This window comes from Mastigoproctus giganteus, chromosome 8 (assembly GCF_048544385.1).
Source record: "Mastigoproctus giganteus isolate SK-2022 chromosome 8, ASM4854438v1, whole genome shotgun sequence".
Lineage (NCBI taxonomy): Eukaryota > Metazoa > Arthropoda > Arachnida > Uropygi > Thelyphonidae > Mastigoproctus > Mastigoproctus giganteus.
In genome coordinates, this window is record NC_143582.1 from 135,867,875 (window position 1) to 135,894,075 (window position 26,201).

General features: G+C 40.4%; 1 protein-coding gene across 1 annotated transcript in view; it reads left to right on the forward strand.

Moving 5' to 3' along the window:
- The window catches only part of LOC150081840 (RING-type E3 ubiquitin-protein ligase PPIL2), a 353,530-nt gene that overhangs the window by 72,195 nt on the left and 255,134 nt on the right, over positions 1-26,201 (forward strand). Inside the window, exons 6-7 of the mRNA XM_090379747.1 lie at positions 1,058-1,147; positions 13,716-13,791. Coding sequence (XP_090235873.1) covers positions 1,058-1,147; positions 13,716-13,791 — 166 coding nt within the window. The remainder of the gene's footprint in view (positions 1-1,057; positions 1,148-13,715; positions 13,792-26,201) is intronic.

A 26,201-nucleotide genomic window follows, 5' to 3' on the forward strand; every position in this document is an offset into this window, starting at 1 on the left:
CTGTGCCCTTCAGATAGAACTGAAATTGCAAATACTATAGGGGAAACATTTGCAAAAATATCTGCATTAACATCATTTCCCTGAGAGTTCTTGGCTTGGAAAGAGAAAAGTGAGGAACATCCATTAAACTTCTCTTCAAAAGAGCTAGAACCATATAACAAGCCCTTTACACAGGAAAAGTTAAGTGCAGCACTGTTTTCTCATACAATCAAGTGTTGTTGGACCAGATGACATCCATTACAAAATGATAAAACACCTCTCGCCACAATCTAAGGATCACCTTTTAATTTTATTTAGTATATAATATTGGTGTGGATATACCGTAGCTTATCCATAAAATTAAACTATGTATGTATTTTATGGGTAAAGGCATCGTTTTAATTATATTTCATGTTGAGGCTACCTTCACAATGAGATACCAGGAATTGCACTACTTTGAATAAGTAATGCTTCACTAGTAGAGAAGACTATTATTGCTTATTCTCAGTGGTTACCACCACCCAGACGGCACCATTTCAAAGCTTGTTGGCCTTTCATCGGTGGGTGGCCTTAGAGCAACTCACAATTCAACTGTGAGTTGCTCTATTCCTATGAACGTGACGCCCCGAAAAGTTCTAGTCCGACTTAAAGAATGTAGAGAATAATCCCCCCATATCCATTAAACTTTTTAGACCCCTAAATTTAATTCTAATGTCAAGCTACAGGATTGAAGAAAATAATCAGTCCATATTTATTAAGCAGTTTAGACCTTCAAAATTTAATTTTATGTCAATCCACGTAATGGTTTCCTTGCTGCCAGAGGTATGGTGTTCGAAGACAGAAGTCTTTAGTGCTCAATGTTGAGACCAAGGGGTCTGAACACTACAGTTCTGACAGTGGGGAAGATGTCCCACTTGTTTTGTAAAATTGATATCGCCTTCCCAAAGAATTATTAGCGCGTTGGACTAGGAGATTGGTTGGAAAAGAAGCTTCCTATATCTAAAATAAAGGTAATCCCTGTTGTTTCATAATAAATTGTTAATGAAAGATAAATTATAAATTTTCTGATTTCTTTTAGGCTGTAGAACAATTAAATATAAAGCCAAAAAATTTCAAAGATCTTATTACTGATGAACCATTTACAAGGAAGAATATTTTATCTCTTCAGGTAATCATGTATTTTTAGTATATATATATATTTTTTTTTTTTTGTATGTGATTTTAGTAAAACTATTTAATTTCCTTTAATGATAATTTTACAGAATTGTGAATCCAAGATATTGAAAGGGTAGTTCACTTTCAGTTTTAAATTTTCTTTATATTTAAGACAATTAGTACTGAATGAATGATGAAATTTTATAACTGAACTTTTCTGGTTTTGTTTAAGGATTTACAGAACTTCTCTTTTTTATAGTTTTATGTAAAGGTTACTCATTTTTGGAATTTTGTGTGTTTTTAAAATAAGTAAATTTTTTTTCAAATGTGGATCAACCTGAATTTATTGATTATGGGTTTCAAATCTACTGCCAGGATACTATGCTATTCTGGTTTTGTTTTAGTCTAATGGCATATCCTGCGTCATTGCATCATCATCTCTTTTTCAAATAAATTTATATCAGAAAAAGAATTTTCTCTTTTCATAGAAAATGCTTTTTGTGGCATGTTTATTTATTTTCCTGATATTTATTTAAATATTTTATTTCATACAAAGGTGGCACCTGAAGAGCAATTCATATCTGCTGTTCACACAGTTTTTCTAATTGCGATAGTTTGCATTTATTGCATACAGTATATAAACAGCTATTGTCAGATGAGGAACTTTACAGTTATTCTTGTGTTGATTGCTATGTTTAAAAGTGTATAATTTGTTATCTGCTGTGTTTTGTGCTTAGGAACTGGGAAGCCTGTTTTCTGATTGCTAGATAAATATGAGATGTTTTGCTTTCTTCTTGTTGGTTAGCACTGCTGTGTTTTTGAAATATCTTTGCAATTCTTTGCTTTTACATTATTTTGCTTACTGGACATGTTAAATAATTAACTGCTTTCATACAAAGCAGTTTAATGGTTAGTGAGGTTTTCATATAATTTTGTTTCAATTGAGAATTATATTTGTTTATTGAATGCTCAGTTACATTACAGAAACTAGTAATGAAAGAAGATCAGATGTTTGTAGATATTTTGACAACGGAAAAGATGATAAAGACAACTATGTGTAAAACTATCTAAGTTTAATTATCTGCAAAGAATCAAGTGGCTTGCATAGACATCTAGACCTGTTATATACAAAATTGCCATTGAAAAGATAAATAAAAATTTAAAAATTTTCCAAATATTTCAAACAAAAAATTAAAATTATGAACCAAAATCTTCAGTTTTAAAAATATGAATGCAGTTGGCAGAGATTATTTCATGTCTTGCTGCCTTAGACAGCATATCCATCAAGCATTAATGAGAAGAAATTTGAATATATGAATTAATAACTAAATTTATTAACATCTTTATATTTAAATATATGTTTTCACTAGAGTAGAGCCTGTTCATCTCAGATAATGTGTTAGCTTCTCTTTCTCATAAACAACCCTTCCAGATACACAGTTGGGGTGAGTGGTCCTGTAGGCACTTCGGATCACAACTTGGTGATGGCCTCTTCTCCAGTGGAGCCTTTCTCTTGTGACCATTCTCAACCTCGTGTTGTTTGGCATTACAAGGATGCAAGAGCCGACCGGGCTAGCCGGGTGGGTAAAGTGCCTGCCTGGCAACCCAAAGGTCGCGGGTTCGATTCCCGCCTCGGGCTTGGATCAAAGTACTGAAAAAACCTTGGGAGGTGCATTATGGCCACAGAAGCCTATGCGTCAACAACTACCAAAAAAAAAAAAAAAAACAAGGATGCAAAATGGGATGGCCTGCGAGATTTCTTTTCTTTTGCTTGGTTGGATTATTGTTGCAAAACTTCTAATGTCAACGTTTGCTCAGATCGTGTCAGTGAAATTATTCTCATAGGAATGGAATCTTTTATTCCACACTCCACTTTAAAATCTCGTCCTTTATCTAAACTTTGGTTTTCCAATAAATGTGTTAAGGCTGTTCAAGAGAAGAATGTTGCATATCGTAATTGGCTTGTTTCAAATTCTTCGGTTTCATTTTCTGCCTACACCAAAGCTCGCAACAATTGTAAAGCAGTTATTAATCAGTCGAAACTAGATTTTGAACAGGTTAAGAGTAGAGGGATGCCTCCGTAGCCAGGTGGGCAGGAGCAGCAGTGCATAGCACACCTTCTTGATTAGACCGGGGTTCGAGCCTGTGACCACCAAATACAGAGGATGGGGAAAGGTCAGGGAATGACCACCACATATCACCGGAGCAATATGGCCTTAGTTGCTAATGCTCCTAAAAACCAAATAACAAACAAGCTAAGAGTAGAAAACTTGCTTCTTGTCCTAATGGTAGCCGAGCATTCTGGTCTCTTGCCAATGCTATTGCCTGCAACTTTTTCCCATCTCTGCTTTCACCTCTGTCAAAACCAGATGGTTCTATTGTCACTTCAGCCAAGGATAAAGCTGACCTGATAGCATCCCACTTTTCTTCCAACTAATGTACTAATGATCTTGGTAAAACACCTGCCACCATCCCAACATGCTCTGTTCGTTGCCTCCTGTGGTCTTCCGTGAAAAGGATATCAGAAGAATTTTGATGAATCTTGATGCTAAGAAAGCTCCAGATCCTGGTGGTATTTCTCCACTTGTTATCAAAACCTGTGTTCCTGAACTTACTCCTGTTCTTTGCTGCCTTTTTTCACTTTCTTATTTCAAAGGTGTTTTTCCTTCTGCTTGGAAATTTGCTCATATCCAGCCAGTTCCTAAAAAAGGGTGACAAATCCCTCCCATCCAATTATTGTCCCATCGCAATTAATTCTACTCTTTCTAAAGTAATGGAGAAATCAATTAATCACCAACTCTTAAACTACCTAAAAACCTTCCATCTGATCAATGATCGCCAGTATGGATTCCATCAGTGTCAATCCACTGGTGATATTCTGGCTTATTATTATTAATAATATTAATAGCCATATGATGCAAGGAAGCCTGAGGCTTATACTGCACCCGGAAAAAAAAGTTCCCGAGTTACCCTGAGAGAGAGAGAGAGAGAGAGAGAGAGAGAGAGAGAGAGAGAGAGAGAGAGAGAGAGTGTGTATTTAGTGTCAAGCGGCACCAGGGGTTTCCCCCATCTCCGCGTTGCTTTCATTGTAGGTGTGCCAGTTCACTGGAAAGGCCAGAGATTTAAGTGTGTGGATATTGTATATGTATAGTGCTATGTACTGTTGTTTTTCTGGCCATTTAGCCGCTGGACCCTTGCTGAGGCCCAACGTTGTCCACACTCAGCCCCGTGGAGGCAGACCAGGTATATCAGCATTATAATTAATTACTCTGGCAGGTCCTGCCACCTAATTTCCTGAGATTTCAGTGGCTAGGACCTAAAAAAAAAAAAAAAAAAAAAAAAATTGATCTTTCGCGTGGGGGGCTAAGAGTGCTAGGATTTGAAAGGCCGAAACTATTGGCAAACAGTAATTTGGACATGATTAAATTTGGACGTGTAGGGCAATCGCTTGTGTACAGATAGAGTAGGGGAGGGAGACTGAAGGCTGGGTGGGGAGACAGAAATATGGAGTCAATAGGGAAGGCGACCCCAATAGGTGTCAGTGGGGCATGCCCATGCTCCACCAGAAGGAAAAATGGGGGTGGCGAGATTTAAGTGTGTGGATATTGTATATGTATAGTGCTATGTACCGTTGTTTTTCTGGCCATTTAGCCGCTGGACCCTTGCTGAGGCCCAACGTTGTCCACACTCAGCCCTGTGGAGGCCAGCACCTTCCCCCCCTGCCAGGGAAGTGGAGTGGAAAGAAAGCCAGGAAAGAGTGCCCAGCTTGGTCACCAATTGGCGCACTGGCAGCAAATCTGCTGTTCAAGGTGGGGAAAAAGATATGGGTCCAACGAAGCAGTCGGAACCAGTTCCCCGATGTGTCCATCCAGGTAAGTTGAGGTCAGTCACATTTATGGGTTATATACACGACCAGGGTAGTCTCGTGGAGTGTCTCTTTTGCATCCCGGATGGGTCTGGTCCGTTGATCCTGTTTCCATCATCAGGAAGGGTGGTCTAGTGCTGCTTATAGTCCGGTGTTGTGGAAGTTTAATGTCTGCTACAAGGCATACTGTGCCCTTAGTTCCTGATCGCAGAACAGGTTCTTCTGGCAAAGAGTTCCTGTGCAAACTGGTGAGGTTCTTATATTCTTCGCTTGTGTCCAAGAGATGATGCTCCTGGCCTCGCGGCACGTAGGTCAATCTTGTTATTAGATTTCCACGTAGGTCCTCGTAGTTTGTACATTCGTGCATGAGGTGGGTCCAGCTTTCCAGTTCGCCACATGAACAGTTGGGGTCTTGAAGGAGGCCCAGAGATGTTAGTTTCTCGTTGAAGGGGCCGTGACCCGTCAATAAGTAGGTGGCATATAGGCCTGGGTGGAACCATACAGGTAGTTTTGGGAAAAACCTGTCTACATCAGGTATGAAGCGTCTTGTCACCTCTCCTTTGGTTGAGTCTGTCCACCTGTTTTGCCATTCCTGTTTTAAGTGTGCCAAGAGCTGAGCCTTTTCCATTTTTATATTGTGTGTGGGTTCAATCGTAAAGCCCGAGTAGGTCACAGAGATTCCTTTTGATATGTAGTATGCTAGTCCGCATCTGATCACTTCGAGATCCAGGGGTAAGGATCCAGTAAGAACCTGGAGTGCCTCCGTGCTCGCAGTATTGCAGGCTCGGGTTGTTTTGAGCAATATTGTTCGTTGTGTTGAGTCCAGTATTCTTTTGTTGGTTCTATGGTACCATATTGGTGCACCATATGTGATCGCTGGGAGAAAAGTAATCTTGTAGTATAGCAACATGGTTTGTTTACTCAGTCCCCAGTCCTTGCATGGGACTCGCGCAATCAGGCCTGAGTAGTTCCTAATCTTCGTCCTGAGTTGCCTGAGATGCGGTTGGAATGTGAGCTTGCTGTCAAAAATGATCCCGAGGTATTTCATTTGTTGGGCGAATTTGATTGTAGCGCGATTTATTTTAATTTGTGGTGGCCTCCTTATGTCCAATGTTCCCTTAAGCAAGATGGGTCGTTTTGGCAGGCGAGATCTGTAGAAAGTTCTCCGTAGCCCACCGCTGTAGAGTATACAGAGCTTGATTTGCTTGAGTCTCAAGTTGTGTCCTATTATCTGCCATCACAGTGAGAATTAAATCATCCGCAAATGCTTGGGTTACCACCTCCCCAAGGCTGGTGTTCAGAAAATCATCAAATACTATATTCCACAGCAGTGGACCGAGCACGGAACCCTGGGGGCACCCCCCGTGGATGTTCCTGCTGATCTGTTGGTACGGTACTTTCACTTCTATTTTTCGGTGTGAGAGGTAGCTTTTGATATTATTATAAAGGTTGCTTGGGACCTGTGCCATTCTGAGCCTGCCCAGGATACTCGGCCACCAAAGTGAGTCGAACGCCCCGGCAAAATCCACTGCAATAGCAAGAAAGTACTTCTGTTGGCAATCATTCACTGATATCAGTAGGTTTCTCATCGCATCGACAGTCGAGTGACCTGGCTTGAATCCGAATTGGTTTTTTGCCTCAAGGTTGGCAGTGGAGTAGTAGTGTTGTATCCGTCTATGAAGGAGCCATTCATATAGCTTACTTAAAACTGTTAGGAGTGCTATGGGTCGATATGATTCCGGGAATGCCAGATTTTTGCTTGGGGCTTTGAGAATTAATTTGACATTTGCTGTTCTCCACTCCATAGGGAAGTAGCCAGCCTCCAGGCAGCAATTGTACAGCCTTAAGAGAAGTTGGGGTTCTAGGACAGCAACCTTCTTTATGATTTCAGGTTCAAGCATATCTCCACTCCAGGGCATCTTTTGGGCCTAATCCGGGCAGTCGCTTCTTGGAGTTCCTCCATTGTAAATGGTTGTTCTATCTGTTCCGTGAGGTATTCTTCATTTTCTTTGCATAGCTTGAGTTGTTGTTCACTGGTTGGCTGTGCTGGTTCCTTCAGTATTGCGTTTAGGAGGTTGTTGACTGATTCCTCCCACGTTGTTGTTAGAGTGCCTTGTGGAGTTCGAGTCGTCATGAGGACTTCTCCCCTGGGGAGTTTATTCGTAGTTACTTTGTATATAACCCCCCCCAGGGATCCACATTTCCAGCTGTGGAGACAAGTAACTCCTAGGATTTTCTTTTACTCTTTTGGATTTTGTCTGTGTATAGATTTCTTGCCTCCCTATAGCGTTGTCTTAAGGCCTCCACCTCAGCCTGCGGCCAAGACCTGCGGGCTCTTTGGAATTGTTTCCTTCTATTTGTGACCTCCTTCCTAAGGGTCTGCATCTCCCGGGTCCACCATGGGACCATTCCTGGGGAGGGTCTCTTCTTCTTTATGGTTGCACTGCTGGACTCTGTGATTATGTTAGTCACTGTTCTTTGCAGGATGTCTGGATCAGTTTCCTTCTCTATTTGCTGTTGTCTAGCTTTGATAGCTATGGCTAGGTGAACAGCAAACTGATTCCAGTCCGCTTTGTGGATTGCAAATCTGTTGGTGAGATATCTGGTGATTGGGGTTCTGGTTAGCATTCTTGAGATTCGGTACGTCATCACCCGGTGATCGGATGTTGTCCAGGAATTTTCGACTGTCCATCTGTCGATGTGCGCGGCCATATTGGCTGTGGCTATTGTTATGTCTATGTCTGCTTCCCAAAGCAGGTTGCAGAATGTGGGCAAATGGTGTGGCTGGTTAAGGATCACAAACGGCGAGGTGGCTAGGAAGTCTTCAAGTAGCTGACCATTGTGCGTAGCTCTTCTGCTCTCCGTTTTGCTATGCCATGCAGGTGACCGACAGTTCACGTCTGCTCCCACAATGATCCGCTGGTTTGGTAGGATGTCAAGTAGCTGTTGCAAGTAATTTATGGCAGTTGTGATATCCCGTCACGGTCTAGAGTAGAGGGATATGGTGTAGAAGGCTCCTATTGGTGTGATGACATGGGCACAGGCTGCCCATGGTGTGCACAGCTGTGCGATCTTCGTTGCCGTGATGTCCGGGTTTCGGACCAGGACCGCGGCCCAGGGAGTGTCCTCATCAGATTGGATTAGTTTATATGCAAGTGGGTAGCCCCTTACTTGTTTGGAATGTGCATACGGTTCCTGAAGTAGCAGGATATCAGCGCTCTCTTGGTCGGCCTTAAGGTGTAGCTGGTCAGCCACAGCCCTGGCTCTCTGTGCATTATGCTGGAATATTTTCATCTCTGTGGTGTTGAATTTCTTAGTTGTAATCGCCATAATCAGTTCTAGTTTGGTGCATGCTCTTCGCTTTGATGTATGAGGGACAGTTGGGGTCCCTTATCGAGTGTTTGCAATCCATTTTTACCAACTTGCAATTAGTACAGATAGGGTCTTTGTCCTTATTTGGACAGTTTTTAAACTCTTGTCCCCGCTCTGTACAATGGCCACAGGCGAGCTGAGTCTGAGTGCAGGTGTGGGTAGTATGCCCGAATTTACAACACCGGAAGCATTTTGGGACAGGTACCGTACTCCCTGAAGCAGTGGCTGCCCCAGTTGATAAAGACTCTGTTTTGCTGGCATATAGTCTTCCAGGCTGCTGGTGAGAGCTCTACCACCCAGTTAGTGGCGTTTCCTGCTCTAGCTTTAGTCTGAAATCTCGGAATAACGATGGTTGATGGTGCCTTCCCAGGATAGTCTTGCTGTAGGTTTCTCATGTACAGCTCTGTTTGGATTTCATTCGGGGTTATGTCCTTGTCCAAGTCGTATATAATTACACAAGGTCCCTTTCTTTTCGGTAGTAGGGCCTCTAATCCAAGTGTGTGGATTCTTTGATTGTTTAGTATCAGGTTTGCATCCTCCTTTGTCTGGGTTTCAATGATAACATCCACATTTCGGGTTTTGCGAACCGATTTGATTTTTGCTGCTTTTAAGTCTTCGGTAAGGTTGTTTACTACTATGCTCTTTACCTCTTCGCTGGTGTGGACTTCATCTTTGGAGGTCGGTCTTACGATGACTAGGTGAGGGGTTGGCAAGAGGGTCTTGCGTTTAGTGGTAGATTCCTTAGTTACTGTTTGGTTGGTGGGTTGCTGTGCACTCAGCACTTCAGCAAAAGTGGGGGCTCGCTGTTGCACTTTGTTCGCCCCACTTTCAAGATAGGCATCAAGCCTGGCAGTTATTTTTTCATTTTCCAGGTGCATTTGGTCAAAATTGTTCCTGTGAACCAAACCACAAGGAAATGATTTCAGCTCTTAGTCCTGTAGTCACTCTGCTGCTCTGCTTCTTGAATAAGTTTTCAAGGGCTGTTCGCAGGATTAGTTTCTGTTCAGGGACGGTGCCCTTGGGCAAGGTTGAATCCAGTGGTGGTTCCTCTTGTTTCTCTTCGGTAGAATCCCGTTGGGAGGCATGAATCTCTTGTGATTCTCTCGTGTCGCTTTGTGAGCGGGTTTTCCTTTTAGCGGAGGGGGCTCCGGCACGGGGATCCACCGGCCCCTCGTCATGCTCGATGACTGTAATGTCATCCTTGTTGGTATGCTGCAACAAGGTTTGGGTTTTATTGGTTTTACCTTCCATGTTGGGATAATTTCAAATAATCGAAGTAGGTCCAGATTTCCGAGTCGGTAGGATGTTGCTTCAGTAGGACTTGATTTTGGTGCAGGAAGACACCCGCTATAAGTTCGTAGTCCAATTTGGTGAATTTTTTGTGCACTAAAGATTTTGCCTGTCCCCCACAAACAGGTGGGGGGAACAGTTATTCGCAAAAACACCGCTAGAAGACCAGAACAACTTTCTCTTAGGTGTTTTCAGGGGCAATGAGCATGAAGATGATATTTGTTTTTCCCGTAAGAGCAGTATTTGTGGAGTTCGTCTTCCATCAAGAATGTTTATGGAAAAGAGCTTAAGAGGAGATGAAGGGTATTGCTAGGTGGGCAGTAATCATGAAAGTGAGAAGGCAGGGCGAAAGAAACCGTCTTGATGCCAATTCGCCAACTTAGCAGCTTGAAGCGTAGTATAAATTCCCAGGAAGCTTACAATTAGTAGTCAAAGTAAAAGTAGTCAAAGTGGTCTGTTGAGAGTGTTGTCCAGGCAAAAGCTGACAATTTCCAAAACTTCATTGCCAGGCATATAGCAGACAAATAACCAAACGCTTGATTGCCAAGTTTCTTCCAACTTGTTGCCGAAGGCAGTCTCATAAGTAGAACGGGAGCATAAATAGGTCCGAGTTGTAAACGTCCTGCAGTACAGGGGGTCGACTGGCGAATAACTTCCAACACAATGCAACTGCTTGACCTTGTGATACAGTAGTGGGCAAGAGTTAGCGAGCAGTGAAGGCTAGTAACTAAGGAGTTAACATCCGGGCATTGACACAAGCAAAGGCGGCAAATATGAATACAGTACAGGCAAGAAACAAACCATGTAAAAAACAATAATTACCTAAAGTTTCATGGTATTCATTTTCACCAAGGATGCAGGATAACTTAGGAAGTCACTATACGAAAATATTACTGAGACTCGCTAAAAAAAAAAAAAAATACATTAAACACTGAAAACTTGAGGAGCTCAAGATTAGGCAGCAGTCACACCGACGTGCATGCACGATATCCCATATTAGCTTTCTTCATAAAATCACTCAGTTTGTTGAAACATTGGGACCCAGTCACTGTCCAAGGTTACAGTCGCTATAGCACCTCCCTAGTCAAGGTGTCAGGTTGAGACGTGGCCGCTGCATTATATCGGTAGCCTCTCTATAGCCCTGCCGTCAGCCACATGGTGACCATGCGGTCTGACAACAAAGGATACAGATAAATAATGCTTCAACCAGACGATGTTCCCAAGTAAATGACAAAAATATCTCACCAGCGTGATCCTCTGTTCTTTATAATCCTGTGTGCATACTTTTCTTGGGTTAAATAACACTTAAGACACATATTTAAAATCAAAAATTACGGAGCTGACTAAAACACGTCCGCACGGTAAGACGGCCAGTGCCTTCCCCCGAGAGAGAGAGAGAGAGAGAGTCAAAAGTAGAAGGGAATCACCAAGAAAGAGAAGAATGATGATATCCAGCTTGGGACCCTGGGTGTGTGTCAAGCCCATACTCCTCAGATACGAGCCCCCGGGGTTATATGTTACCCATTTATGGACAAATTCAATGGAAGAGTTTGGGGAAACTAAAGCAGTTGCTCTTGACCTTTCAAAGGCTTTTGATCATGTTTGGCACAAAGGTCTTCTAAATAAGCTTCCATTTTATGGTTTGCCAAATGTTTTTGTAATTGAGTATCCAGCTTTTTCTCTGACCGCTCACTGTGGGTGATGGTAGATGGCTCTCTGTCTTCTAACTTCTCCACTAATGCTTGTGTTCTGCAAGGTTCAGTTCTTTCTTCCACTCTTTTCCTCTTGAATATTAATGACCTTCTTCTATTGACCGGAAATCTTATCCATAGTTTAGCTGATGATAGCACATTTCATTCCACTTTCCAGTTTGAGAAACCTTGCCCTAACAACAACAGCTGCAACTTTTCGAATATCCATTACTAATTCCTTTAATGCTGAACTCTAGGTAATTCTCCAGTGGGGTATTGATAACTTAGTTGATTTCAATCCTTCTAAAACTCAGTCCTGTCATATCTTGCAAAAAGGATTTTCCTGCTTCTATGCTTCCCTTTGATGACACTATGATTTCTAGTCAAGATCACATATCTCTATTGGGGATTACCCTGACTTCTAATCTCTCTTGGCACAAGCACATTACAAATATTGCTTCCTTTTCATTTAAAAAAACATGGTTTTCTCTTTCACTCTTCGGCTTTACTTTTCTTCCAAACAGCTGTTCACTCTGTACAAATTACAAATCTGTCCTACTATGGAATATTGTTCCTACATCTGGGGCAGTGCCCCCCAAAACCTCTCTCAGGCTTCTAGATTCTTTCAGAAGAGGGCAGTTAGGTTAATTAATGACTCATCTGTGACAGTCTCACTCTGTGTCATAGATGTACTGTTCTCCTGAATTGGCTTCTATAATTCCCGCTCTCTCTTTCAAAGCAGTCCAAACACGTGCCACCACCAGCCAACATCAATTTATTATCTAACTTCAAACTCACTGAATCAACTTTTCATCTTCTTTGTTTATTCATTCAAATACTGTTTTCTGGAACAACCTTCCTTCATACGTATTTCCTGAAAATTACAGTCTGCAGAAGTTAAAGTCTAATGTCAACAAATATCTTCTTTCGTCTTCCCAACCTCCAACCCATGCATGGTACTAAGAACTATTGGCTGTAATATCTCTAATGTTTGGAGTTTTCATAAAAAAAAAAAAAAAAACTGTTGAGCTGAATGGCCAAGATGATAGTACAGTAGTTTCAGAAAGTTTAAGTAGTATGAGATGATAAATGAGGCAGGGCATTACATTGATAACAGAACTGTGTTCATGTGGTCAAGTTACAAATAGAAGAATATAAGGAAATAATCTATACGGATGTCTACAGGTCATGTTCAGGTTATATATTTATTTATTCATTTTTTTCTTTATATTTTTCAATTACTTTAAATATCTTTTACTGTTAATGTCTGTAAACTTTATTTTTTTTAATATACTTCACATTTATAAAACTAAATCTCTTTTACCTTATTCATATATAACTGCCATAAGTTGTATCAGCAATATATATATTGTGTTTTTTTTTTTTTTTTTTTTTAAATGAAAACCCCAAATACGAGAGGTATTAAAACCTATAGTACTTAGTACCATGCATGGGTTTGAGAGTGAGAAGGTGATGAAAGAAGATACTTGTTGACATTAGGCTTGAACTTCTGTTAATTGTAATTTTCAGGAAATATGTAAGGTGGAAGATTGTTCCAGAAAATGGAAGTTGAAGGAATAAATGAGGAAGAAGAAAAGTTGGTTTTGTGAGTTTCAAGATGGACAGTAAATGAATGTTGACTGGCTGTGGCACGTGTTCATTTAATACTTCTCTGTCCACCCATGTCAACTCTATGCACTTCCTTCAATTTTATATGTTTCTAAACTAACAGCATCACCTCTCTTCCCCTTTTATCCTTTCTGTACCAAATTCCAATTCTGCATTCCTTATCTCTGTGTGACACCAAGACTCTGATATCCCAATAATATCTGCCTTTGATGTCTTCACCAGTACCTCAAATTCATTAAATTTATTTACTATACTCCTAGCATTGGTGTACATGCAAGTATACATGCTCCTATTCCTACTATTAGTTACCTTAACAGAACCCATGTATTTACTTGTTCCATGATGACTCCCAATACTTCGCTTTCCATGCTGCTGCTCATTCCAATTGAAGCAGCGCAAGAATCACTTTCACCTCTGTCTGTGGCTACCGTTAATCTATTAGTCTGTGAATTCCCCTCCCCCAGCTAGCAGTTTTCCGACCCACCTAACATTTCCTCGATAGCATCAGCAAATATTTTTGCACCCTTTCTATTTAAATGTATCCCATCCCTGTAGAAATAGTCTCTCCTGTTATCTAGAAATACTTTGTGGATCTCAGAGAAAAAACATCTAGTGGATTCCACGAGGCTCTACAAACCACAAGTTGGGGAATGCTGGGTTTTGTAAACTGTTGTCATTTAACAATATTGCTGCTATTATGAAACATAAAAATTTATAAATTTTCTTATTTTTAGGATCCCTGCCATTTGGAAAAATTTAACTTTGTGAACTTTCATCACTTGAAGCACAATTTAAAAGTTATAGATGAAGGTAAGTAATTGAATAAAATATTTATTTTTTTTATCATAGAGGTTATCCGACTAGAACAGTGGATTTCTTCCTCTCTTCTGCAAAATGTTTTATAAAGTTTTATTTAATTTGTGCACACGTGAGTGCACAATTTGAGAAAAATTTGGATGTATAAATGTGTTCTGCTGCCACAAGCAGGGTTGTAAAGCACTGAACTATAACATCATCACACTGGAATTTCATTTAATGGACTTTTGAGTGCTCTACAGGGTATATCACTTTCTAGAATAATCTTGCTTTAATTTGTTTACATTTCAAGTTAGATAATAAAATTTGGAAGCTATTGGAAAGCATTTTTTTTATCATGACTCTTTCAATTAATTTAAACTTGCAATTCTAAGGACTATTTAGAGTTTCTTTTGTTTTTCATGTGCTGATACTAGCTATTGCAAGGCTCTCACATACACATTGTCTGGGGTGTGTGTGTGTGTGTGTATGTGGGGGGTTCTTGGTTGGTTAAGAAAGAAGAGCTGATATCTGTAGCGTGGAATGGTGACTTTGATGAGGAAATCTATTTCCATGCCCCTTTTTCAGAGACTGTGAAGCCTTGGAAGGGTTGTTTTTATGTTGAGTTAGTTTGTATTTATTTGTGTTGTGTTGTGTGTATTGTAAATAGTTTATTTTATTTTTTGAAATTTATTTATTTGAAGTTTAAATTTTTGAATTTGAAGAATTAACGTTTGCATTTTTGTACTAAAATTGTTAATTTGTGTAGGGAATTTTGCTCGATCTTTATCTGGCCACATATGCATGCCAGAAGAAAAAGAGGTGTCTTTTCCCAGTGATGACGCACTCTCTGCCTAAGTTAAATTCTGTATCAATTTGAGTAGAAAGGTTAAAAGGAGAAGTAGTAGGAAGAGAAAAAGGTACTTCTCATAGAGATATGGCACCTTCATGGGCAAGAGCAGCAGTGCATAGCACATGCTTCTTGATTAGACCGGGATTCGAGCCCACGACCACCAAATACGGAGGATGCGGAAAGGTCAGGGAATGACCACTGCATATCCCCAGAGCAATATGGCCTTAGTTGCTAATGCTCCTAAAAACCAAATAACAAACAAATGAACAATCATAGAGATACTCCTAGGCAAAGAGGTAAATATAAACCACTGTCATAGAGAACTAGAAGGGATAGTAGTGATATTGAGTTAACTGATGGTGTATCAGATGAAAATGAGACAGGTGAAGATAGCCAAGTCTTGGCTGAATTTAGAGACATTTGCAAAGTCAGAGTGGACTTAAAAATTTCTTATTTTATGATGCTAATAAAGTCACTAGAGCTACAATGAGTAGCATACTTAAAATGTGGGACTAACCAGAAACTATAGCTATAAAAATATTTGTCAAGAATCAAGTTTTAAAATCTTGAATTAAAGACTGTAAAATACTATATGAAATACAAGAGTCATCCTTCAGTGTTACAGAGTGAACTTCCTAGACTGTATGGAAGCTTCATGAATGTTTTCCCTGTGTTCATAAAGTTGATTACAGAGAGAGTTAAATGAAGAGTGGCAAGTGAAGAGGTTGAAGAGATAGTCGGGAAAAAGAAGCCAGTATTGACTAATGACTAAACTACAGCTATAAAGATATATAAGTTTAGAGTTATAATTTTGTACTGAAATTGAAATTTTATTGAAATTGAATCGAAATCATGACTCAGACCAGAGCAGCAAAGCAAAAGGCTCAAGTTAATGGGAGTGCTGTGACTCAGGGGAGAACTGAGGAGAAAAGTTGCCCTCTGAATCACAGCCTTTTAAAATGCACTGCATGTTTGATGTTTGTGAGCAATAAGGTATGGGACATGATATTGCCAAGGTGAATATCTTTGTGTGTGCGCGCAATGTAAGGAGTGTGAGAAAATCGGGCGACAGCTCAGGTTGTTATGGGCCTATATGAGAGCTTGAAGGACAGGGTGGATGCCCTCAAAGGATCTAAATTGATGGGCCCATCAAGCTCTCAGCTGCCTATATCAATGCCAGAGCTTGGAAACAATGGAAACCCCCAAGGCAGAATGCACTGGTTCCACAGGAACTAGTAGTTGTCAGTGACTCTATTGTCAGGGATATGGGGAACATAGTGTGTAAAAAGGATAGGTGGAACAGGACCAGGGTATGTCTGCCAGGGGCAAAGGTTGAGGACGTAGAGCAGATATCATCTTTTAAGGGCACAAAAGGTGATATTGTTGTACATGTTGGCACTAATGATATTAAGAGTAGGAGACCGGTAGAATTACTTAACAAGTACAGGTCATTGTTGAAAAAAAGCCGTGAATTAGGCTTGAATTTGAAAGTGTCTGCAATTCTGCCCAGACATGATAGGAGGGAGTATATGATGAGAGCCTTGTTGATCAATTCGGCCCTGGAAAGATTGTGCAAGGCTCAAGGGGTAGAATATTTTTTCAACCTAGTCTGTGCTTGTTAACAGAAGAGACTGCTTCTACAGAGATGGGATACACTTAAATAGAAAGGGTGCAAGAATATTTGCTGATGCTATCGAGGCAGTGTTAGGTGGGTCGGAAAACTGCTAGCTTCGGGGGATACACGGACTAATAGATTAACAGTAGCCACTGGCAGAGGTGAAAGTGATTCTTGCACTGCTTCTATTGGAATGAGCAGAAGCCTGGAAAACATGATGCAGGATAGTTCAGAGACTGCTGGGAGTCATTGCGGTACAAGTAAACACATGGGTTGTGTTGGGGTAGCTAAGAATAGGAACAGGTGCATGTATACTTGCGTGTACACCAATGCTAGGGGTTTGGTAAATAAATTTGATGAATTTGCGGTATTGCTCAAAACATCAAAGGCAGATATTGTTGGGATATCGGAGACGTGGTGTCACACAGATATAAGGAATGCAGAACTGGAATTTGGGGAGTACAATGTGTACAGAAAGGATAGACAGGATAGGAAGGGAGGAGGGGTTATGCTGTTAGTTAAGAAACACATAAAATCCAAGGAAGTGAAGCCAGTCGACATCTCTGGACAGTGCAGCGTCAAGTCAGTTTGGTGTGACATAAGCGCTGGAAGATGTGGGATTTACTTAAAGATGTAACTACCATCAAGGCTAATGGGAAGGGTTTTTGTTTTCGTAAAGGTGACAGTGGGCTGAGACAGTTTTTAAATTCTAGACAGTGGGATCAACTGATGATGTTTAAAACAGCGAATTCTAAATGGGAAGCCTTCAAGGAATTAATCTTGGAAGCTACCAGGGCTTTTCATTTCAACTAAGGCCCCGGGTGCCAAGTGATTATTAGTGTAGCCAAGCGATTTCCAAGCGATCTATATATTGTGTGTATTCAAAGCAAATAGTTTTCTTTAGGTTTTAAACACAATTTTCTTTATTTATTTGTATTGAGAAACTTTTGCACTACAAAAAGTAGGTAGAGTTCCAGGAAGGAAATTCACCTTTCTGTTTCTTGTTAATCTTACTAACCAAACTAACTCAGCCGCTTGGTTACCCTTGTGGAACTGCTCCTGTCTCCCCGTGGCGGGGCCGGTAACCTGGAAAGAAAAGCTATCTTTCCGGGGCTAAAAGACATAGGGATCCTAATATGGCTGCTCATGAGATAGAAGACTAACTCATGCAGTGCTAAACGTAAAAAAACTGACAGTGTACAAAGAAGGCATCCAATGCACCTTGTATTGCATTCGACTCAAGAACAGTTTCTTGGTAGTCTCTCGCCTTTTAAAATTCAGAAATACCTAGAAAATCTAATAGGATCTCTGAAAACAACTAAGCGTCTGAGATCGGGCGACTTGCTCGTTGAGGTCTCAGATGAACGGCAGTCACAATCGATTCCTTGGGTTAACTTTAGATAAAAAATTGACCTTTCTTGACCATATTAAACAACTTAGAACCACCTGTTTCAAGAAATTAAACATTTTGAGAGTATTATCAGCTACAACATGGGGTGCTGACTGTCAAACACTCCATTTATATCATGCTATTGTAAGATCAAGGTTAGACTATGCATCACCAGTTTACAACTCTTCTAGACCTATCATTTTGAGGGCTTTGGACCCTATTCACCATAGTGGCCTTCACATTGCTCTTGGAGCCTGTGCAGAGCCTGTATGCTGAAGCTCATGATCCCCCACTCTCTCTCTACGAAGACAAATTTTACTGCTAAATTATGCTATCAAAATAAAAAGCCAACCCCTGCATCCATCGTGGAAACATCTATTTACACCCGATTGGGAGAACTTGTATGCCGTTTATCCATCAATAAATCGACCTGCTGGCATACGTCTTTGCTCACTTCTTGATAATTGGTCCACTTAACATAGATGGTTCGACTGTTGATGATCCTGCACAGATAGCTGACAAACTGAATGAGTATTTTACATCTACATTCATATATGAGGAATTCTGTAAGGGAGGGGAGGACAGAAGATTACTAAACTCAAACAGGGAGCTAAATGATTTTGTAATAACAAGAGCAAAGTGAAGCAGAAATTGTTGAAGTTAAACATAAAAAAGGCACCTGGGGCAGATGAAATCTATCCAGTTATATTGAAAGAGGCAGCAAGGAAAGTTACCAGACCCTTAACCATAATTATGAGAGCATCCTTTGATTCAGGGGTGGTCCCCATGGACTGGAGATGTGCAAATATATCCCCAATTCACAAAGGGTGACACAAATAATTATAGACCTGTTAGTTTATCTTCTGTTCTGGGGAAAATAATGGAGTCGCTGGTTAAAGAGGCGATGCAGAATCACCTAGACAAGACTGCAGTAATAGTTCAGACACAGAATAGGTTTCTTAAGCAGAGGTCTTCTCTGACCAATTTCATTAGATACTATGATGTGGTCACAAAGGAACTTGGTGCAAAAAAAAATTTGATATCATATACTTGGATTTCAGGAAAGCTTTTGATACGGTTGCAAAGGGAAGACTGCTTTACATTCTAGTTTACTGTTTTAGCATTCAGTAGCTTCTTATTTAGAATTTAACTAGTGATTGTTGGAAGTTATGACTCTCGGTGTTGACAAAAATATTTTGAACTATCTGCCATATTGTAATCGATAAGAAATAGCATAACTTATATATATTTGAACTGATAGCGTAAGATGTAACACTTACATTCATACATGAGGAGTTAGTGATAATACTATACTAAGCTTACAGATTCTTAATACAGTGCTTCATAAAACTAGATAACATAATACGAAGCACTGTATTAGGAATCTGTTAACTTAGTCTAGTATTATCAATTAATCAAAAATATTTATTAATCTTATTAAATTTTATTGTTAATTAAACTATATTTAAACAGAAATGATGACCCAGAGCTGCGAAGCAAAGATCACATCCTAGCGAGAGTGCTGTGACTCAGGAGTGAAACGAAGAGGGTGATTCTTCAATGCATCACAGTCTCAAAAAATGTGCGAAATGTAAAATGTTTGCTGAACTTTTTAAAACAGGCCGTGATCTAGCCAAGAAGGGCGTCTTTGTCAACTGGCAGAGTTTACTCCTGTGCTAGATGCCTAGAGTGTAAAGAAATTAGGCGCTAACTCAGCATTCTGATGGGCATCTATGAGAGCTTGACGTGTAGGGTAAATGCCCTCGAAGGAATTAATATGAAGGGCCCAGCTCAACGGAAGAGCTCACTCCTGTGCATCAGGCAACACAGGCAATCTCCAAGACAGAATGCGCTGGTGTCCCACAGGAACTAGTTATTGTTGGTGACTCTGTTGTCAGGGAGATGGGAATATACTATGCAAAAAGGATAGGGGGAACAGGACCAGTGTATAATTGGGATAAAGATTGATGGTGTCGTAGAGCAGATATTGCCAGGGACAAAAGTTGATGATGTTGTAGAGCAGATATCATCTTTTAAGGGCACAAAAGGTGATATTGTTGTACACGTTGGAACTAATGACATTAAGAGTAAGAGATCTGCAGATTTACTCAATAAGTACAGATCAATGTTGAAAAAAAGTCGCGAGATAGGGTTGAATGTGAAAGTGTCTGCAATTCTTCCCAGGTACGATTGGAGAAAGTATATGATGAGAGCCTTGTCAATCAATTAGGCTGTAGAGAGATTGTGCAAGGTTCATGGGGCTGAATTTTTTTTCAGCATCGTCTGTGCTTGCTAACAGGAGAGAGAGAGAGAGAGAGAGAGAGAGAGAGAGAGAGAGAGAGAGAGAATGCCTCTATATGGATGGGGTACACTTAAATAGAAAGGGTGCAAGCATATTAGCCGATGCTATCGAGGCAGCATTAGGTGAGTCGGAAAACTGCTAGCTTGGGGGAATTCACAGACTGAAAGTGATTCTAGCTTCTTCTGTTGTAATGAGCAGCAGCCTAGAGAGAAGGTTGCTGGGGATTTCAAGAGTTGCGGGGAGTCATCATGGAACAAGTAAATACATGGGCTGTGTTAGGATAACTAAGAGTAAGAACAGGTGCATGTACACCAATGCTAGGAGTATAATAAATAAATTTGATGAACTTGAAGTGCTAATCAACACATCAAAGGCAGATATTTTGGGATATCAGCGACACACAGATATAAGCAGTGCAGAATTGGAATTTTGCGAGTACCATGTGTATAGAAAGGATAGACATGGTAGGAAGGGAGGAGGGGGTTATGCTGCTGTTAGTTAAAAAAACACATAAAATCTAAGGCATCCAGTTGATATGGGTGGACAGTGAAGTGTTGAGTCTGTTTGGGGTGACATAAGCACTGGGAAAGGAAAAATGAGAGTGGGTGTGTGTTATAGGCCTAATGAATTTGATGAGTATAATGAGCAATTGTGTAGAGAAATAGAGTGGGCCAGTAAATCAGAATGTCTTATAACAGGAGATTTTAACTTGAACTTGTGGGTTGGTAAGTCACACACTAGCAAGACCTTTTTTGGATGACTGTTTTCTACAGCAGCATGTTCAAGAGCCAACCAGAGGGAGTAATACTCTTGATCTGATTATCAGCAGTCATTATTCATGCATTAAGAATTTGTAGATAAAGGAACCACTGGGTGACAGTGATCACAATGTATTGATATCGGAATTACTTAAAGATGTAAGTACCATCAAGGCTAAAGGGAAGGGCTTTTGCTTTCGTAAATGTGACTACAGAGGGCTCAGGAAGTTTTTAAATTCTGTGCAGTGGGATCAACTGATGACGTTACCAACGTTGAATTCTAAATGGGATTTAATCTTGGAGTCTACTAGGCTTTTCATGGATGTCAGATGAATTAATGAGGCTCATGGCAGAGAAGAAAAATGTATGGGATGCATATAAATTATCAGGTGACACAGAAGCCTGTGGCAGATATAAGCTTGTCTGTAATGAAGTCACAAAGGAGGTTAGACAGGCGAAGGCAGATTACTAGAAATCTTTGGCAAAGGATGCAAAGAAAAACAGCAAGGAGCTCTTTACTTCTGTAAATTGTAGAAGGAAAGGGATGAATCAGATTGGATCATTTAACATAGATGGGTTGACTATTGATGATCATGCTCAGGTAGCTGATAAACTGAATGAGTATTTTCATCTACATTCACACATGAGGAGTTATTTAATGAGCGGAATGGAAGAAGTTTATCAAACTCTAACAGGGAGTTAAGTGATTTTGTAATAACTGAGAGCAAAGTGGAGGAGAAATTGTTGAAGAGTTAAATGACATAAGGAAGGCACCTGGGGTGGACAGGATCTATCCAGTTATATTAAAGAAGGCAGCAAAGGAAGCAGGCAAACCCTTAGCCATAATTGAGAGCTTTCTTGGACTCAGGGGAAGTCCCCATGGACTGGAGGTGTGGAAATGTATCACCAATTCACAAAGGGGGGTTCAAAAGGTGACAAAATTAACTATAGACCTGTTAGTTTAATCTGTGTTCTGTGGAAAATACTGGAGTCACTGGTTAAAGAGGCATTGCAGGATCATCCAGACAAGACTGCAGTAATAGTTAAGACACAGCATGGGTTTGTTAAAGGGAGGTCTTGTCTGACCAATTTGATTGAATACTATGATGTGGTCACAAAGGAACTGAATTTCAAAAATAATTTTGATATTATATACTTGGATTTCAGGAAAGCTTTTGATACTGTTGCACATGGAAGACTGCTGTACAAATTGGAGAGCTATAGCTTTAAGGATAAGTTGCTACAATGGATAAAGGGATGGTTGAGTGGGAGACAACACAGAGTAGTAATCAGTAGACACTGCTCTTCATAGACAGTTGTTATTAATTGTTGTTGTTGTTATTTGGTTTTTAGGAGCATTAGCAACTAAGGCCATATTGCTCCAGGGATATGCAGTGGACATTCCTGACCTTTCCACATCCTCCGTATTTGGTGGTCACGGGCTTGAACCCCAGTCTAATCAAGAAGCGTGTGCTTCTTGATTAGAGGATAGATTGTTAACAGGAGAGACTGCTTCTACAGGGATGGGATACACTTAAATAGAAAGGGTGCAAGAATATTTGCTGATGCTATCGAGGCAGTGTTATGTGGGTCGGAAAACTGCTAGCTTGGGGGGGGATATAAGGACTAATAGATTAACAGTAGCCACTGGCAGAGGTGAAAGTGATTCTTGCACTGCTTCGATTGGAATGAGCAGCAGCCTGGAAAACAAGATGCAGGATATTTCAGAGACTGCTGGGAGTCATTGCAGTACAAGTAAACACATGGGTTGTGTTAGGGTAGCTAAGAATAGGAACAGGTGCATGTATACTTGCGTGTACACCAATGCTAGGAGTTTGGTAAATAAATTTGATGAATTTGAGGTATTGCTCAAAGCATCAAAGGTGGATATTGTTGGGATATCAGAGACGTGTCACACAGATATAAGGAATGCAGAACTGGAATTTGGGAGTACAATGTCTACAGAAAGGATACACAGGATAGGAAGGGAGGAGGGGTTATGCTAGTAGTTTAGAAACACATAAAATCCAAGGAAGTGAAGCCAGTCAACATCGCTGGACAGTGCAGTGTCGAGTCAGTTTGGTGTGACATAAGCATTGGGAGATCAAAATTAAGAGTAGGGGGGTGCTATAGGCCTAATGACTCTGAATATAATAAGAAACTGTACAGGGAAATAGTGGGCCAGTAAATCAGAGAGTCTTATAATAGGGAATTTTAATTTCCCGGATATTGATTGGAAATTGGGGGCTGGTCACTCACACACTAGCAAGGCTTTTGTGGATTTATTGGATGATTGTTTTCTACATCAGCATATTCCGGAGACAACTAGAGGGAGTAATACTTTTGATTTGATTATCAATAGCGATTCTTTATGCATTACGAATCTGCAGATAAAGGAACGACTAGGTGGCAGTGATCACAGTGTGCTGCAGTGGGATTTACTCAAAGAGGTAACTACCATCAGAGGTAAAGGGAAGGGTTATTGCTTTTGTAAAGGCAACTACGATGGCCTGAGACAGTATTTAAATTCTATACAGTGGAACCAACTGATGATGTTACCAACAGAAAATTCAAAATGGGAAGCATTCAAAGAACTTATCTTGGAAGCTACTAGGCTTTACATTCCAACTAAGAAATATTGTTCAAGGTTTAGGCCTAAATGGATGTCTGATGAACTAATGAGACACATGGCAGAGAAGAAAAATGCATGGGATACATATAAATTAACACATGACACAGAAGCCAATGATAGATATAAGCTGGTCTGTAACCAAGTCACAAAGGAGGTTAGTCAGGCAAAGGCAGATTATGAGAAATCTTTAGCAAAGGATGTAAAGAAAAACAGCAGAGAGTTCTTTACTTATGTAAACTCTAGAAGGAAGGGGATGAATCAGATTGGTCCACTTGAGGTTGATGGTTCAACTGTTGACGATCCTGCTCAGGTAGCTAACAAACTAAATGAATATTTTGCATTGACATTCACACACGAGGAGTTATTCAGCGAGGGAAATGCCAGAGGTGTATTCAACTCTGGCAGTAAGCTAGATAATCTTGTAATAACTGAGAGTAAAGTGGAGGAGAAATTGTTCAAGATAAACACAAGAAAGGCACCTGGTGTGGATGGGATCTATCCAGTTATATTAAAAGAGGTAGCAAAGGAAGTAAGCAAACCCTTAGCCATAATTATGAGAGCTTCCTTGGACTCAGGGGAGGTACCCATAGACTGGAAATGTGCAAATGTGACCCAAATTCACAAATGAGGATCAAAGGCTGACACAAGTAATTATAGACCTGGGAGTTTAACTTCTCTTCCAGGAAAATTAAAGGAGCACCGCAGGATCATCTAGACAAGACTTCAGTTATAGCTCAGACACAGCATGGTTTTGTTAAGGGGAAGTCTTGCCTGGCCAATTTGATTGGATACTATGATGCACTCACAAAAGAACTGGATTTAGGGAATAACTTTGATATTATATACTTGGATCTTAGAAAGGCTTTTGATACTGTTGCATATGGAAGACTGCTGCACAAATTGGAGCAGTGTGGCATTGGAGGCAAATTGCTACTATGGATAAAGGGATGGTTGAGGGGGAGTAGACAGAGTGGTAATCAATGGACACTGCTCATCGTGGACTAATGTTATTAGTTGGAGTCCCTCAGGGTTCAGTGTTGTGTCCATTATTGTTTTCTGTATTTATAAATAATATTGATGATGGTATATCAAGCTTAATGTCCAAGTTTGCAGACGATACAAAGGTTGGCAGGGTTGTTAAGGACACTACTTACGCTATGCTGCTGCAACAGAATCTGGAAAGGGTGAGCAGATGGGCTGAGAGGTGGCAAATGAAGTTTAACATTGACAAATGTAAAGTACTACATATGGGAAACAGCAAGCACAGAGCAACATATCAACTCTGTGGTACTACACTGGTAGACAGTGGTAGAGAATTAAAAGGATCTGGGGGTAATTGTGCAGGCAGATATGAAGTTCTCTGAGCAGTGCAGACAGGCTGCAAGAGTAGCTCATTGTGTCTTGTCAATGATATACAGGAATTTTTCTAGCAGGGATAAGGAGGTGATTATTCCCTTGTGTAAGGCAATGGTCAGGCCACACCTTGAGTTCTGTATACAGGTCTGGAGGCCTCATTTCAAGAAGGATGTAGAGCTGCTGGAATGAGTACAGAGAAGGACAACAAGATTAGTGAATGGAATAAAGGGTTGCTCTTATGAAGAAAGGCTTAAGTTTTGCAAATTACAGTGTCTGGAGACTAGGCACTGGCAAGGTGATCTGATAGAGGTGTATAAAGGTTTGAATGGTTTGAGCATGCTCAATGCTGATGGGATTCTTCCTCTTGCTCAGAATAATAATCACCTGAGAGGGCATAAATTCAAATTGAGGAAAGACAGATGTAGGATAGATGTGCGGAAATTTGCTTTTATCCAGCGGGTAGTTGGTTGGTGGAACAGACTTCCATCCCTAGTTGTGGAAGTTTATAGCCTAAATAAATTTAAGGCTCAGATGGACAGGTATTTTTAAAGAATGGAGGGGTGAAGTGGAAGTTTTTTTTTTTTTTTTTTTTTGGCTGATGCTGCATAAGCTTGCTTTCTTGCATCATATGCTAATGCTTCGCACTGCTGCTCCTGCTCACCTTTGTTATTAGTAAAGTTCCCTAGGTTTCAGTGCTGGGCCCATTGTTGTGATCTGCATTCATCAATGATATTGATCAAGGTACATTAGGATTAATGTCCAAATTTGCAGATGATACAAAGATTGGCAGGTTTGTTAATGACAGTAAAGACAGTTTACTACTCCAACTGGATCTAAATAAGTTGGCCAAATGGGCTGAGAAGTCGCAACTGGAGTTTAACATTGACAATTGCAAAGTACTGCATATGGGTAACAATAACCCAAGAGAAATGTACCAGCTGTGTGGTACTACACCTAGGGAAATGGAAAGTGAAAAAAGACTTGGAGTACTGTCTACAGGCTTGGAGGCCTTACTCAAGAAGGATGTAGGGTTGCAAGAAAGAGTACAAAGGAAGGCAACAAGATTGGTGAGTGGGAACAAAGGGATCATCTTACCAAGAAAGGCTTTAAGTTCTGCAAATTGCAGTGCCTCGAGAGTAGTCACCTGTGAGGTGATCTGATTGAGGTGTATAAGGCCTTGAATGGGTTGAGCAAGCTGAATGCTGATGGGATTCTTCCTCTTGCTCAGGTCAAGAACCTGAGGGGGCATAGATTCAAATTGAGGAAATACAATTGTAGATTAGATGTGCAGAAATTTTCATTTTGCCAGCAGGTGGTTGATTGGTGGAACAGACTTCCATCTTTTATTGTGGAAGTCAGCCCAAATAAATTTAGGGTTGAGCTGGACAGGCATTTGGAACAAATGGAAGGGTGAAGTGGGAGGATTTGTGTTTTTTTTTTTTTTTTTTGTCTGATGCTGCATAAGCTTGTTTTCTTGCATCATATGCCTCTAACAATACTAATACAAATTGGAGCAGTA